General features: G+C 48.3%; 1 protein-coding gene across 1 annotated transcript; it reads left to right on the forward strand.

Moving 5' to 3' along the window:
- Positions 1 to 9505: 9505 nt before the first annotated feature.
- LOC306747412 (11-beta-hydroxysteroid dehydrogenase type 2-like) lies at positions 9506 to 13886 on the forward strand (the record flags this gene model as incomplete). The annotated part of the gene is made up of 4 exons (XM_079230472.1): positions 9506 to 9749; positions 10408 to 10620; positions 11979 to 12116; positions 13471 to 13886. 4 exons carry the CDS (start codon positions 9506 to 9508, stop codon positions 13884 to 13886), a joined length of 1011 nt encoding a protein of 336 aa, XP_079086598.1.
- Positions 13887 to 15152: the final 1266 nt, after the last annotated feature.

Consider the following 15152-nt stretch of genomic DNA (forward strand, 5'->3'; position numbering starts at 1 on the left):
GAGGGTGCATTAGACGGGAGCTAACCGCTACCTTTCTACTATGCTTTTTCCCCACGTGTTTAATTTCCACTGACACTATGGGATACTCGTGGTCGTCCCCATGCACACACCTAGTCCTCACCCACAATGCCTCCACCAATGCCCCGGGCCGAACCAGGCTCTGGTGGATCATAGACTGCATTAAGCCTGAATCCACCATTGCCTGATCTTTACCCCCCTGGATTCTTATTCTCTGGAGTCAGCTGGTCCGCTCACCTGGATTGACTCTGGGATCTTTCTGTCTCCTGACTTTCACCTTTTGGGCTTTTAGCTTTATTTATTGGTCAGTTGACTAAAACAAACCCAGACCACATGTGGGGTCTCTCCATGCGGTCCAACCTTGAGCCAGGTTGTGACTGACAGAGATATATTTTAAATGTATTTAATATTTTACCATCCATACAGACATTTGCTAATACTGTCTGCACACTTCAGTCCTCTGAATATTTGTGCTTTCATTGGTGGCATTAACTTACATTGAAGCTCATATGATGGACTAATTCAAGCCTGCGTTCCTGTTTGGTGGTGCGGACACGTGATCCAAACCCACTACGGACGACCACCATGTTATGAGCTAAGAGGGTTTTGTCTTTTCACATATTCCTGTGAGATCAGGCTCTTTCTTTCTGTCCTGTTTCACCACCGTGTTTCTCTAAAGACTGTCTGCTCTGCCAACATCAATAAAAAGACCTGAAGTCAACCGGTTCCTCCCTGTGCTCTGGCAATGCCCCGTGGATGTTTGATCACATTCATCTTCCACGCAAGGAAGTTACCCTTCATTTTGGGAGGCTGATCATGAATACATTAATATTATTAGAGCGATCACAAACTGCAGACAGGAACGTACTGAACCCTAAAAAGTCAAGTTTTAACCCTAATATTGAATGATGGACATTGTGTAAAGATATTTGACCCCACAATGCAATTCATACAAGGACACACACTCACCAACCTGCTGTCAGTTCATCAAAGTTCAAGTTCAATCGTCACTTGAAGCATAAAAATACATTCTTTCAAATAATATGTGACTTTCTCTGAGGGAAACTGATGGAATTGGAAGCAAACAAACCCCAGTAGTTAGTGAATGTGGCCCCTGGAGTGCAACAATAGAACCGATCTTTTCGGGAGAGATCTTATGTATTATCAGTTCCTCTGATGAGAACATAGTCGTCTCGGTGCTGACGATGTCGTTCCCTTGCAGGCCTTCCCGGCTGCCGCCCTGCTCGCCTGGTTCTCCTGCTTCTCCTGGTCCTCCTGGTTCTCCTGGTTCTCCTGGTTCTCCTGGTTCTCCTGCTTCGCCTGGTTCTCCTGGTTCTCCTGCTTCTCCTGGTTCTCCTGCTTCGCCTGGTTCTCCTGCTTCGCCTGGTTCTCCTAGTTCTCCTGGTTCTCCTGCTTCTCCTGGTTCTCCTGCTTCGCCTGGTTCTCCTGGTTCTCCTGCTTCTCCTGGTTCTCCTGCTTCTCCTGGTTCTCCTGCTTCTCCTGGTTCTCCTGCTTCGCCTGCTTCGCCTGCTTCGCCTGCTTCTCCTGGTTCTCCTGCTTCTCCTGGTTCTCCTGCTTCGCCTGGTTCTCCTGCTTCTCCTGGTTCTCCTGGTTCTCCTGCTTCGCCTGCTTCGCCTGCTTCGCCTGCTTCTCCTGGTTCTCCTGCTTCTCCTGCTTCGCCTGGTTCTCCTAGTTCTCCTGCTTCTCCTGCTTCTCCTGCTTCGCCTGCTTCGCCTGCTTCGCCTGCTTCTCCTGGTTCTCCTGGTTCTCCTGGTTCTCCTGCTTCTCCTGCTTCTCCTGCTTCTCCTGGTTCTCCTGCACCACCTGCTGCTACGCAAAGCTCCGTTTCCGGCGGCCGTACCCGCAGTACAGGAAGCTCTGCCAGGTGGGGCTGATGGGCGTGGCCTACCTGCTGGACATCATCCCCGCCGCCTCACTGCGCTGCACGTCCCCTCTTAGTTAGGTCATCTTTTTATTACTGTCATGTCGACAATTCTAATAGCACGAATGAAAGTGACAGTAATAATGGAGAGTTTGAGTTACTTTACTCATTTCATTCCTACCGCTATGAGACAGGTGGTTCTCTGGAACACTGGGAGGGAAACTATCTGGGTTCAAAAACTTATTTTCTTATTTTTTGGGAGGTTTAATTCAATAAATATAATGATTTCATATTATGTAATATATTATTGTTAATAACAGGGTGAGTGTAAGCTCCAGTCAGGCCCATGGCTGTATATCAATGCAAAGATTTCCAGTAATTTCACAGCAAACGTATTTTCTCCACCAGGTGGTGCTGTTTCTGTTGTCGGCCTTATTCTTCTCTCCCGTCCCGAAGTGTGAAAGCGGAAACCATGACACCAATTATCAGAAGGCAGGTGTGTTGGTTTTATAGGTGGGTAAAGGTTTAGACAGGTGTGTTGGTGGTTAGAGGTTAGATAGGTGTGTTGGTAGTTAGAGGTTAGACAGGTGTGTTGGTAGTTAGAGGTTAGACAGGTGTGTTGGTGGTTAGAGGTTAGAGAGGTGTGTTGGTGGTTAGAGGTTAGACAGGTGTGTTGGTGGTTAGACAGGTGTGTTGGTAGTTAGAGGTTAGACAGGTGTGTTGGTAGTTAGAGGTTAGACAGGTGTGTTGGTAGTTAGAGGTTAGACAGGTGTGTTGGTGGTTAGAGGTTAGAGAGGTGTGTTGGTGGTTAGAGGTTAGACAGGTGTGTTGGTGGTTAGACAGGTGTGTTGGTAGTTAGAGGTTAGACAGGTGTGTTGGTAGTTTGAGGTTAGACAGGTGTGTTGGTGGTTAGAGGTTAGATAGGTGTGTTGGTAGTTAGAGGTTAGACAGGTGTGTTGGTAGTTAGAGGTTAGACAGGTGTGTTGGTAGTTTGAGGTTAGACAGGTGTGTTGGTGGTTAGAGGTTAGACAGGTGTGTTGGTAGTTAGAGGTTAGATAGGTGTGTTGGTAGTTAGAGGTTAGACAGGTGTGTTGGTAGTTAGAGGTTAGACAGGTGTGTTGGTGGTTAGAGGTTAGACAGGTGTGTTGGTGGTTAGAGGTTAGACAGGTGTGTTGGTAGTTAGAGGTTAGACAGGTGTGTTGGTAGTTTGAGGTTAGACAGGTGTGTTGGTGGTTAGAGGTTAGACAGGTGTGTTGGTAGTTAGAGGTTAGACAGGTGTGTTGGTGGTTAGAGGTTAGACAGGTGTGTTGGTGGTTAGAGGTTAGATAGGTGTGTTGGTGGTGTTGCATTTAAAAACTGTTGGGCGATCGTGCAAAGAGAAGTCCTGAATTCGATGAGTGATAATAAAACAGATTTAATAAAAAGTTGATGGTGATACAGCATAACATTCTCAGCCGAGGTGGCAACACTTTCAGCCATCCACAGTCCACTTACAGTCTAACTGCAAATAGTTTGCTGTGTGTGCTTCTACGAATGGACCACGAACAAAGGTTCTGCGTAGTTTAGTACCTTCAATCGCTGAGCCTATGGCCTCTCATTGGTTAATTTCACAGCATGCAATTGGGCAGAACTTTCACAGGGGCGAAGTCCTCCTCTGGTCCGGCAACAAAAACAGTCCGACACTCTAGTAGCTTCCCCACTTCTGGTGTTTGAAGTCCTGCCTCCGCCCTCCTGTGTAACTAACAAAATAGTCCCCCCTAAAGGCAAAAGTTAGTTGACAACCCCTACTACGTGCAGCCTCCATTTTGTCTATGACCTGCATTTTAAATTCATTCCATTCATATCTGAACCATTTCACTGTAAAAAAAAAAAACTGTGACTTTCTACTATGTTCACCAATACACATTTCTTCATAATATTCTTCATAATACCCCTTATTAATTATCATATCCCTCTTATGTATTGCAATTTACACAAATGTAAACTTTGTGATTCTGTTTAGGCCAGCAGAGAAGGCTTAGCAGGCCCTGACAGCCCGCCACTGCATCCAATCACATTTCCCCTTTGTTTCTCTTTGGAATAGAGAGCGGGTTAAACTACATGGACATAGCCTGCTAGCATTCTGGACATGTGTTTCTCACACAGGGCCCGGTGTGACCATTAACGTGCGCTGTGATTGGTCAGTGTGTCAACAGGCGTGTTAAGGGAACGCCATCAAGGGAGCGCCATCAAGGGAACGCCATCAACGGAATGCCATCAACGGAACGCCATCAAGGGAACGCCATCAAGGGAACGCCATCAAAGGAACGCCATCAAGGGAACGCCATCAAGGGAACGCCATCAAGGGAACGGTGGCCCATGGTGGAGCTTGGTGTTGGGGACCCGGTCTGGTCGCCCCTGGTGGAGCTTGGTGTTGGGGACCAGGTCAGGTCGCCCCTGGTGGAGCTTGGTGTTGGGGACCCGGTCTGGCCGCCCCTGGTGGAGCTTGGCGTTGGGGACCAGGTCTGGTCGCCCACGGTGGAGCTTGGTGTTGGGGACCAGGTCTGGTGGTCCATGGTGGAGCTTGTTGTTGGGGACCAGGTCTGGTCGCCCCTGGTGGAGCTTGGTGTTGGGGACCAGGTCTGGTGGTCCATGGTGGAGCTTGTTGTTGGGGACCAGGTCTGGTCGCCCCTGGTGGAGCTTGGTGTTGGGGACCCGGTCCGGTAGCCCATGGTGGAGCTTGGTGTTGGGGACCCGGTTTGGTCGCCCCTGGTGGAGCTTGTTGTTGGGGACCAGGTCTGGTCGCCCCTGGTGGAGCTTGGTGTTGGGGACCAGGTCTGGTGGTCCATGGTGGAGCTTGTTGTTGGGGACCAGGTCTGGTCGCCCCTGGTGGAGCTTGGTGTTGGGGACCCGGTCCGGTAGCCCATGGTGGAGCTTGGTGTTGGGGACCCGGTCTGGTCGCCCCTGGTGGAGCTTGTTGTTGGGGACCAGGTCTGGTCGCCCCTGGTGGAGCTTGGTGTTGGGGACCAGGTCTGGTGGTCCATGGTGGAGCTTGTTGTTGGGGACCAGGTCTGGTCGCCCCTGGTGGAGCTTGGTGTTGGGGACCCGGTCCGGTAGCCCATGGTGGAGCTTGGTGTTGGGGACCCGGTCTGGTCGCCCCTGGTGGAGCTTGTTGTTGGGGACCAGGTCTGGTCGCCCCTGGTGGAGCTTGGCGTTGGGGACCAGGTCTGGTCGCCCACGGTGGAGCTTGGTGTTGGGGACCAGGTCTGGTGGTCCATGGTGGAGCTTGTTGTTGGGGACCAGGTCTGGTCGCCCCTGGTGGAGCTTGGTGTTGGGGACCAGGTCTGGTGGTCCATGGTGGAGCTTGTTGTTGGGGACCAGGTCTGGTCGCCCCTGGTGGAGCTTGGTGTTGGGGACCCGGTCCGGTAGCCCATGGTGGAGCTTGGTGTTGGGGACCCGGTCTGGTCGCCCCTGGTGGAGCTTGTTGTTGGGGACCAGGTCTGGTCGCCCCTGGTGGAGCTTGGTGTTGGGGACCAGGTCTGGTGGTCCATGGTGGAGCTTGTTGTTGGGGACCAGGTCTGGTCGCCCCTGGTGGAGCTTGGTGTTGGGGACCCGGTCCGGTAGCCCATGGTGGAGCTTGGTGTTGGGGACCCGGTCTGGTCGCCCCTGGTGGAGCTTGTTGTTGGGGACCAGGTCTGGTCGCCCCTGGTGGAGCTTGGTGTTGGGGACCAGGTCTGGTGGTCCATGGTGGAGCTTGTTGTTGGGGACCAGGTCTGGTCGCCCCTGGTGGAGCTTGGTGTTGGGGACCCGGTCCGGTAGCTCATGGTGGAGCTTGGTGTTGGGGACCCGGTCTGGTCGCCCCTGGTGGAGCTTGTTGTTGGGGACCAGGTCTGGTCGCCCCTGGTGGAGCTTGGTGTTGGGGACCAGGTCTGGTGGTCCATGGTGGAGCTTGTTGTTGGGGACCAGGTCTGGTCGCCCCTGGTGGAGCTTGGTGTTGGGGACCCGGTCCGGTAGCCCATGGTGGAGCTTGGTGTTGGGGACCCGGTCTGGTGGTCCATGGTGGAGCTTGGTGTTGGGGACCCGGAGGAGCGAGCGGCATGTAGATCTGAGGGTGCGGGTGGAGGTTTGGGGAGTAATGAGTTCTTGTAGGTAAGGAGGTACATGTCCATTCATGCATTTATGGGTGAGTAGTAGGACTTTCTAGTCAATCCTGAATGAGACAGGGAGCCAGTGTAGTGAGTGCAGAATGGGTGTCATGTGATCATATTTATGGACTCTCTTCACGTCCAATAAGCAAACCTTTAACTGTTTGTGCATGGAACCAGAGATCAACGTCAAAGTCCATTATCCTGAAACTCTTCTCAGAGTCATGATGTTATTTTTCATAATCAGTTTAACGCTCCTCTCTGAAGGTGTGTGGTCACGATCAGGCGGACGTGTTTATTCCTGGAGCCGGCGTTGGCTCTCTCTTCTCGGGACGTGACTGGAAACCCTCCAAGGACGCGCCTCCACACTCTTGCCAGCAGAGCTCCTTTAGACACAAAAGAACAGACAGCAGAGATCAGGTCGTAGGTGCCGGGGCTTCTGGAAAACTGGGCGAGCTGCGGGTAATGTGACCGATCCCCACGACGGCGGGTTCAGAGGGACCCTCCCAGAAAGAGATGTGGACTCGATGGAGTCGGCTCTTTGTTTTTTCTCGGCTGAACTCTGAACACCTTCAGGCTTCGGGTTCTGCTTCCACACAGGAAACACGTTTCTCTCTTCGGCCAATCAAACGGCTGCATCGCCACCATGCACCACACGAGACCCCCCCCCCAGTGAGAAGAGACTCCACAGGAGACCCTCTCAATTTAGATTCAGATTCAGATTCAACTTTATTGTCAATGCAGATTAGAAGTACTGGGACAAGGAAATGCAGTTTAGCCTTTTGAAAGCCGTAGCCCTGATAAAGGTTCTTTTGACATATAACATAAAATAAAACATAGAAATCACAAGAAAATATATTGATGTTGCACATCAAATTAAACCCCAAAGCCTCTGCTACAAGAATCAGTAAGCCATTTAACAAAAAACTCAAACAGAAAGAAAGATAATCATAAAAGTATTAAAAAAAAAAAATGTCAGAAGTCAGACCACTCAGCACATTTCAGGACCCAGCGACCCTTAGCTAGGTGCTATCAGAAAAAGCCTGATGGCCAAAAGCACGACAATTCCACACAGATTCCAGACATACCTTACAAATCCCTCTACACCAAAGCATCAGGGAGATATGAGCAAAATAACACAGCATCATGAATCGCTTTATCGCTTTACAATCAGCAAATGCTGCTTACCTTTGTTGATTTAGGAGATGAAAACGCATTTTCCCTGGTAAATCCACACTGATATATGCTCCTCCTCTACCCTGGGTCTCATAAAAAACCCTCCTGGACATGGAGAGGCAACGTGGGACCAGGTCTAGGGAAGCTACGTTCAACTTCTCGGATTTCACTTTTCACAAAGGACGACGCCTTTCTGGATTCTATTGGCTCCCAGTGCTGTCAATCTTGTTTTCGTTAGCAGCCCTCAATTCTACTGGCTCTGACCTTTCCAATGAGGTGTCGTTTTCTGAAATCGGCCCATCCCCCACTGAGCTAGAGCCTCGCGCACCCATCAGGTCCCGGCAGGAGCCGCCTGCTAGAAGACCCTGGCCATTACGCACAAGGACACAGCGAGCAGCAGTACAGTAGATTACTGCAACAGCTTTGTTTTTTTCGCGTTTTATAAGTGCTTTTTGCAAATATTTGATCACAATGGCGGCCAGATACAGACGTTTTTTTTTTTGTGATAAAAATGAAATCTGTTAATTCAGTTAATTTGTGTGCTTATTTCATTTTAATGGGAAAATATAGGTTGTTTTATGAATATAAAAGAATCATAATTAATAAAAAATAAAAAAAATCCTAAGAAAATGCTGCATTTGGATGTATTGATCACCATAGGTAATATAAAAGTGAAATATATGGTTTGGTACATGATAAAATTCAAATGGCACAGATGGTGCCAAAATGTGCCCAAATGTGCCCAAATGCTCATTTGAATCCTCGCCTGAATTTTCACTGTTCTAAACCCTCTCTAACTTTGTTCTGCTTCACTTTTTCAAAGTCAACCTTTGCAGAGAGAATGTTCACATATTGTGTTATTATTTGGGAGAAGTTCAGACCTTATAAATGCCTCATTTCAAAAAAATAATCATCCTGAAAGTGCTTTTTTTCTAGGCGGACCTGAAAAATGTCAATGTTTTGCTGTGTGCCATCTTCATTTACTCTTAACCAGTAACAAATAGACTGATAATTACACATCTGAACAAAATCTCAAATTATACATTTTTATTATAACACCAAGATTATTCAAATAGCCCTAGTGGTTGCAGAGATACACCCTTTTTAGTTTGGGTATGACATTTTCGAGCAGAAACAGCATGGGGCTAAAAAGGTTAGCATCTGACTAGAGTTCAAAAGAGAAGCAGTAAAAGTGCAATGTGGTGGATAAATACAATGCAAGACAGTATTAACAGGATATATATATATATATATATATATATATATATATATATATATATATATATATATATAATAAAAACAGCAAAGTATGCAAGTGTGTATAGACATTGAAGGAAGGTGTCTGGTGTGCGTGTGGGAGGTTAGGGGTTGGTGGTGATGATGGGCGGATGGGGGCTGTCACCGTGGTGCAGAGTTCAGGGTGTTGACAGCTGAATGGAAGAAACTGTTCCTGAGCCTGCTGGTCCTGGAACAGAGGTTTCTATAGCGCCTCCCAGAGGGGAGGAGGGCAAACAGTCTATGTGGGGTAAGTGGGGTCCCTGACGATGGCAGCGCTTGAGGTGGACGTCTCGAGGCAGGGAGTGGACTACCGGTGATGGTTGGGCGGTTTTCACCACCCTCTGCAGAGCTTCCCGGCCTGAGAGAGCACTTGCCGTACCAGACTGTGATGCAGTTAGTAAGGATGCTCTCGATGGTGCAGCGGTAGAAGTTCACCAGGATCAGAGGAGAAATGTGGATCTTCTTCACTCTCCTCAGGAAGAAGAGACGCTGGTGGGCCTTCTGGACCAGGGTTGATGTGTTGAGGGTCCAAGAGAGGTCCTCTGAGATGTGGACACCCAGGAACCTGAAGCTGGAGACACGCTCAACCTCCGTTCCATTGACATGGACGGAGGAGTGTGTTCACACTGGTTCACACAGGTGTCTTCTCACCTGTGTGTTCACACAGGTGAGAAGACACCTGTGTGAACAAACGTGCTGCACAAGGTGTTAACGTCCGACAACAACAATGTGATTTGTTGAGACAGATTATGAACGTGCTCCTCACGAGGTCTCTGTGGACCGTTAGCTCTCAGGGTTGTTCATCACGTGGATCAATAAAGTTAAATAATAAAACAGCTCTCAGCCGGCTCTCTGACAGTCATCACAGGACAAAACGTCTCCACAGTGTTTTAAAAGCTCTTTGATGTCCAAATGTCTCCTAACTTTGTAAAGTCCAAATCAATTCCTTTCCATTGATCTGTGATTGATGGGTATCTTTACACTGAATGGTTTGATAATTACAATGTTGAGGCAATACATGACCACGATGTTTTGGCTTGTGCTGATGGGTTTATGTGACAGAGGGCTGATGCCGGTCTCTGTCCAGACCTGCCAGCAATCCAAACAGCAGGAGGATGATGTCATCGCCTGCTCCGCTTCAGACGAGCAGGTGAAAGGTGATCTGGGATATGAGATTAAGATCCAGCACGTCGATCATATCTGCTTGTATGGAACCTCAGAGGACGTGACGCGCTCACATGGGACGTGGCCTTCATGTGCGTCATTGGAGCGTTTCTATAGATACGCAGAGTGATCGGCGGTGATCGGATCTGCTGTTGACGAACATGTCAGCTTTCAGGACCTTTTCATATTAATGAGGCCCATGGAGAACCAATCAATTAGTCTGGAAAAACCCAGATGTTACACTGTAATATCAGACAATTATCTACTATTACACTGTAATATGACACAATTATCTACTATTACACTGTAATATGACACAATTATCCAATTATCTACTATTACACTGTAATATGACACAATTATCTACTTTTACACTGTAATATGACACAATTATCTACTATTACACTGCAATATGACACAATTATCCAATTATCTACTATTACACTGTAATATGACACAATTATCTACTTTTACACTGTCATTTCTCTCTCTATATGATTGCTGTCTCAGGCTGTAAAAGTATTTTCTTTATCGGCCTCAAAATCGTGGAAAAAGTGGGTTTTAATGATTTAGATTAACTGGAAATGTCTCACAGAAATAATGATTTGCTTGTTTAAAATCTTTTATTAAGACCTGGACCAGCGTGTTGAGGGAGGGTCAGGCTGAAGTAATGCAGGTGTCAGATCAGTAGTGGTCTTCACTGTGTGGTGGTTTTGTTGGTAGCAGGTCTGAGGTCGTAATGAGTCGGTCCTCGTGCCCCCGCAGGATGCGACTCTGGGTTCGGCAACGCGACGGCGAAGCATCTGGACGCCATCGGCTTCGAGGTGTTCGCCACGGTGCTGGACCTGTCCGGAGACGGAGCCAGAGACCTGCAGGGGACCTGCTCGCCCCGCCTCACCCTCCTGCAGGTGGACATCACCCAGCCACAGCAGGTCCAACAGGCCCTGCTGGACACCGAGGCCAAACTGGGCCTCAAAGGTAGAGACCGGATCTTTGAGCCAAAGCAGCTGGTCCAGGGCCAGACGGCTGGTCCTTTAAACGATCTGCTGACTGTTTACAGCTTCACTGAGTTTCCACTGTTCACAAGAAGAGAAGCTGGCTTTCTAGGAAACCACTGAACTGAGCTGAAGAGACAGGATGGAAACAAATTACTGAACCGGTTAGTAATGGTTCATATAATGAGAGTAGTAGGATGATAGTATACGAAAATAAATGAACCAGCCCTAACTATAGACCTGAATAGTTAGTCCTAACTATAAACCAGAGGAGTCACCATCTAGTGGTCAGGAGAGAGAATGCAGCTTTAACACATGAAGCATAGACTTCTATACAACCAGAGGAGTCGCCCCTGGTGATCAGGAGAGAGAATGCAGCTTAAACTCATGAAGCATAGACTTCTATACAACCAGAGGAGTCGCCCATGGTGGTCAGGAGAGAGAATGCAGCTTTAACACATGAAGCATATACTTCTATGCAACCAGAGGAGTCGCCCCTGGTGGTCAGGAGATAATGCAGCTTTAACACATGAAGCATAGACTTCTATGCAACCAGAGGAGTCGCCCCTGGTGGTCAGGAGATAATGCAGCTTTAACACATGAAGCATAGACTTCTATACAACCAGAGGAGTCACCGCTGGTGGTCAGGAGATAATGCAGCTTTAACACATGAAGCATAGACTTCTATACAACCAGAGGATTCACCCCCTGCTGGTCAGGAGAGAGAATGCAGCTTTAACACATGAAGCATAGACTTCTATACAACCAGAGGAGTCGCCCCCTGGTGGTCAGGAGAGAATGCAGCTTTAACACATGAAGCATATACTTCTATACAACCAGAGGAGTCGCCACCTGGTGGTCAGGAGAGAGAATGCAGCTTTAACACATGAAGCATATACTTCTATACAACCAGAGGAGTCGCCCCCTGGTGGTCAGGAGAGAGAATGCAGCTTTAACACATGAAGCATATACTTCTATACAACCAGAGGAGTCGCCCCCTGGTGGTCAGGAGAGAGAATGCAGCTTTAACACATGAAGCATATACTTCTATACAACCAGAGGAGTCGCCACCTGGTGGTCAGGAGAGAGAATGCAGCTTTAACACATGAAGCATATACTTCTATACAACCAGAGGAGTCGCCCCTTGGTGGTCAGGAGAGAGAATGTAGCTTTAAGACACTTCCACATCGGCACAACCAGAGTTGACCCCTGAGGGACCCCCCCCCCCCACATGTGATGTCGGCTCATTGGTCACGTGGAGTGTGATGTCATGATGATGTCATGATGATGTCATGATGATGTCATGATGATGTCATGATGATGTCCTACCTGTGTTCTCAGGTGACCAACCGTTTCCCTGCCTGGCCGCGTACGGAGCGTCGAAAGCAGCTCTTAACCTCCTGTTCAACACTCTGAGACACGAGCTGGAGCCCTGGGGGGTCCAGGTGTCCACCATCCTGCCCTCCTCCTTCAAGACCGGTACCCAGACCCTCTCTTCCTGTTATTGATCAGTAAAGACCCTCTCTTCCTGTTATTGATCAGTAAAGACCCTCTCTTCCTGTTATTGATCAGTAAAGATTCTCTCTTCCCGTCATTGATCAGTAAAGATTCTCTCTTCCCGTCATTGATCAGTAAAGAGCATCTCTTCCTGTTATTGATCAGTAAAGACCCTCTCTTCCTGTTATTGATCAGTAAAGACCCTCTCTTCCTGTTATTGATCAGTAAAGATTCTCTCTTCCTGTTATTGATCAGTAAAGATTCTCTCTTCCCATCATTGATCAGTAAAGATTCTCTCTTCCTGTTATTGATCAGTAAAGATTCTCTCTTCCTGTCATTGATCAGTAAAGATTCTCTCTTCCTGTTATTGATCAGTAAATATTCTCTCTTCCTATTATTGATTAGTAAAGATTCTCTCTTCCTGTCATTGATCAGTAAAGATTCTCTCTTCCTGTTATTGATCAGTAAAGATTCTCTCTTCCTGTCATTGATCAGTAAAGATTCTCTCTTCCTGTTATTGATCAGTAAAGATTCTCTCTTCCTGTCATTGATCAGTAAAGAGCCTCTCTTCCCGTCATTGATCAGTAAAGAGCATCTCTTCCTGTCATTGATCAGGAGTAAGGAGCCTCTCTAGTGTTCCTCAGGCCGTGTCCTGGTTCTGCTCTGATCAGGGTAACAGGCCTCTTGCTGAGCAGAATGAGCCCTGATGAGGACCACATGTGGCCCCGACCATCTGTTTTCACACACTAACTACAAATTGCTGACTTTTGATTCTGAGGCTGGATGTGATCAGAGGCTGCTCCTCTCCTCGGCGTGTTTTCTCAGAACAACACAAAGTCATCTGGGATCCACAAGCTAACATCACACTGAACCGGTTGTGTGTGGAGACGCAGAGGAGGCCAGTTCCACCGGCTGCTGCCGGTGCAAACACTCTTTCTGCTGCCGGTCTCCTTTAATCCTGAGGGAACAGGTCTGGGTTTTAGGTCCTAATCTTCAGAGTCCTGAAGGAACCCGAGCTCCCGCTAAGCTCCGATCTGCTGACTCATCGTTTATAACAAATATGTTGCGACATGTTTCTCAACCGGTTGTTGGCTTCGAGTCCTTTATGATTTTATGAAGCAAAACACAAGTCTGGAGGAGACAAAGACACTGCCTCCTCTCTCCTCGTCTCCTCTCCTTTCTCCTTTCTCCTTGTCTCCTCTCCTTTCTCCTCTCTCCTTTCTTCTCTCTCCTTTTGCTCCTTTGGATCTTTTTCACTCCTGACCAACATTGTAAACTTCTCTCTCGCTCTGTCACTGATGCATGCTAGGTAGCTAACCCTCTGCCCCGCCCCCAGGCCAGTCCAGTGACCACGCCTACTGGGAGCGGCAGCACAAGCAGCTGCTGCAGAGTCTTCCCCCGGCGCTGCTGGAGGACTACGGCGAGGACTACCTGACGGAGACCAAGGACCTGTTCCAGAGCCACGCCAGCCGGGCCAACCCGGACCTCAGCCCTGTGACGGACGCCGTGGTGCGCGCGCTGCTGGCGCCGCGGCCCCAGGTGCGCTACCTGGCGGGGCCCGGCGTGGGCCTCATGTACTTCATCCACGGCTACTGCCCCTTCAGCGTGAGCAGCCGCTTCCTCCAGAAGCTCTTCCTGAAGAAGAAGCTGATGCCGCGCGCCCTGAGGAGGCGGCCGGGCTTCGAGCTGGACCTCGGCCTCCACAACAACAACAACAACAACAACAAGGACGAGGAGGAGGAACTCAAGTAGGCGGAGTCTCGTCTGTAACGTAGAGCGTTCTTTTGTACGCGCTGTTTTCAAACTGTCCAATCCAAGGGATCATAGGGACGCAATGGCTTCTGGTTTCTGTGGCGCCCCCCGGTGGTCGCGGGGGGAGACGGGGCCTGTAGAGGTGACGGTCCAGCCACGGGTCAGTCAGGGAGCTCTTCACCTCCGTCAGCGAGATCAGCTGTTCTGACTCCACGTGCCTTCATCGCCCAGAGAAGACAGACGACGACGTCATCGCATCTACCGTCTTAGTCGTAACTTTTCTACAACAAAAAGGATCAGAGGAAGACAAACGTGTGGAAGCTGTAATGCAATCAAGATTAAATCAGGATTAAGTCAGGATTCAGTCATTAGGTCAGGATTCAATCAAGATTCAGTCAGGATTCAGTCAAGATTAAATACCTTTTTAGCCCCGAGGCGCCCATTATCGGACAAGGAAAGAGGAACATAAGTCAAGTGACGTTTCCTAGAGCATCTCCATTAACTTCATTTAAATGACTGAAATACAGTAAAACCTTGTGGGCAGAGTTATTGACGAACAGAACAAATTCAATTTACCGTCAAGTTTATGTAATTACATAAACCCCGTAACCTCGCCGTCATTTCCGGCGGCGGCCGTAACATTTCACTAAATCGTTAATAAGTACATTTTACAAAGAATTTCAATAAAAGACACTTCTTCGTAACCCTCGGAGCTTTATGAGTCTAATAAAGCATGATAGATCCTGTGTGTAGCATATTAGTATCTGAAGAATCCAAATGCAGCCGGACTGTTTTTTTTCTTCTACTCCCTTCGACTTATTCCACTCTGGGGGCTCCGTGATCGGGGGAGGTTTCTTAAAACGCAACACACGTCATAAGCAGAGATTTATGCAAATGTTAATACCCAGCATGCACCAAACCAATGCTGTTTAGACATAAAGGTTCTAACTTTTACATTTTTTAACTGAACGACACAGTTTTTCGACTAAAACTCCATAGTAACTCTCCAAGGCTTTGATTTATTGTTTATTCTTTAGGTCATTATCTTTCCAAAGCGGGATCTTACACTCTGTAGGTTGTTTGGGCCTTGAACCTTAAAATAACACCAGTAATAGAACTCATTTGGGATTCATACAACTACTGGAACAGACCTCGCAAAGAACTCTAGGGCTGCTCCCCCATAGGGGGGACTCGGGGCTCAAAAAGGGCAAATCATTTTCAGTCTAGATTAAATCAGTATTCAGTCAGGATTCAGTCAAGATTAAA

Source organism: Taurulus bubalis (genome assembly GCF_910589615.1).
Source record: "Taurulus bubalis genome assembly, chromosome: 15".
Classification (NCBI taxonomy): Eukaryota; Metazoa; Chordata; class Actinopteri; order Perciformes; family Cottidae; genus Taurulus; species Taurulus bubalis.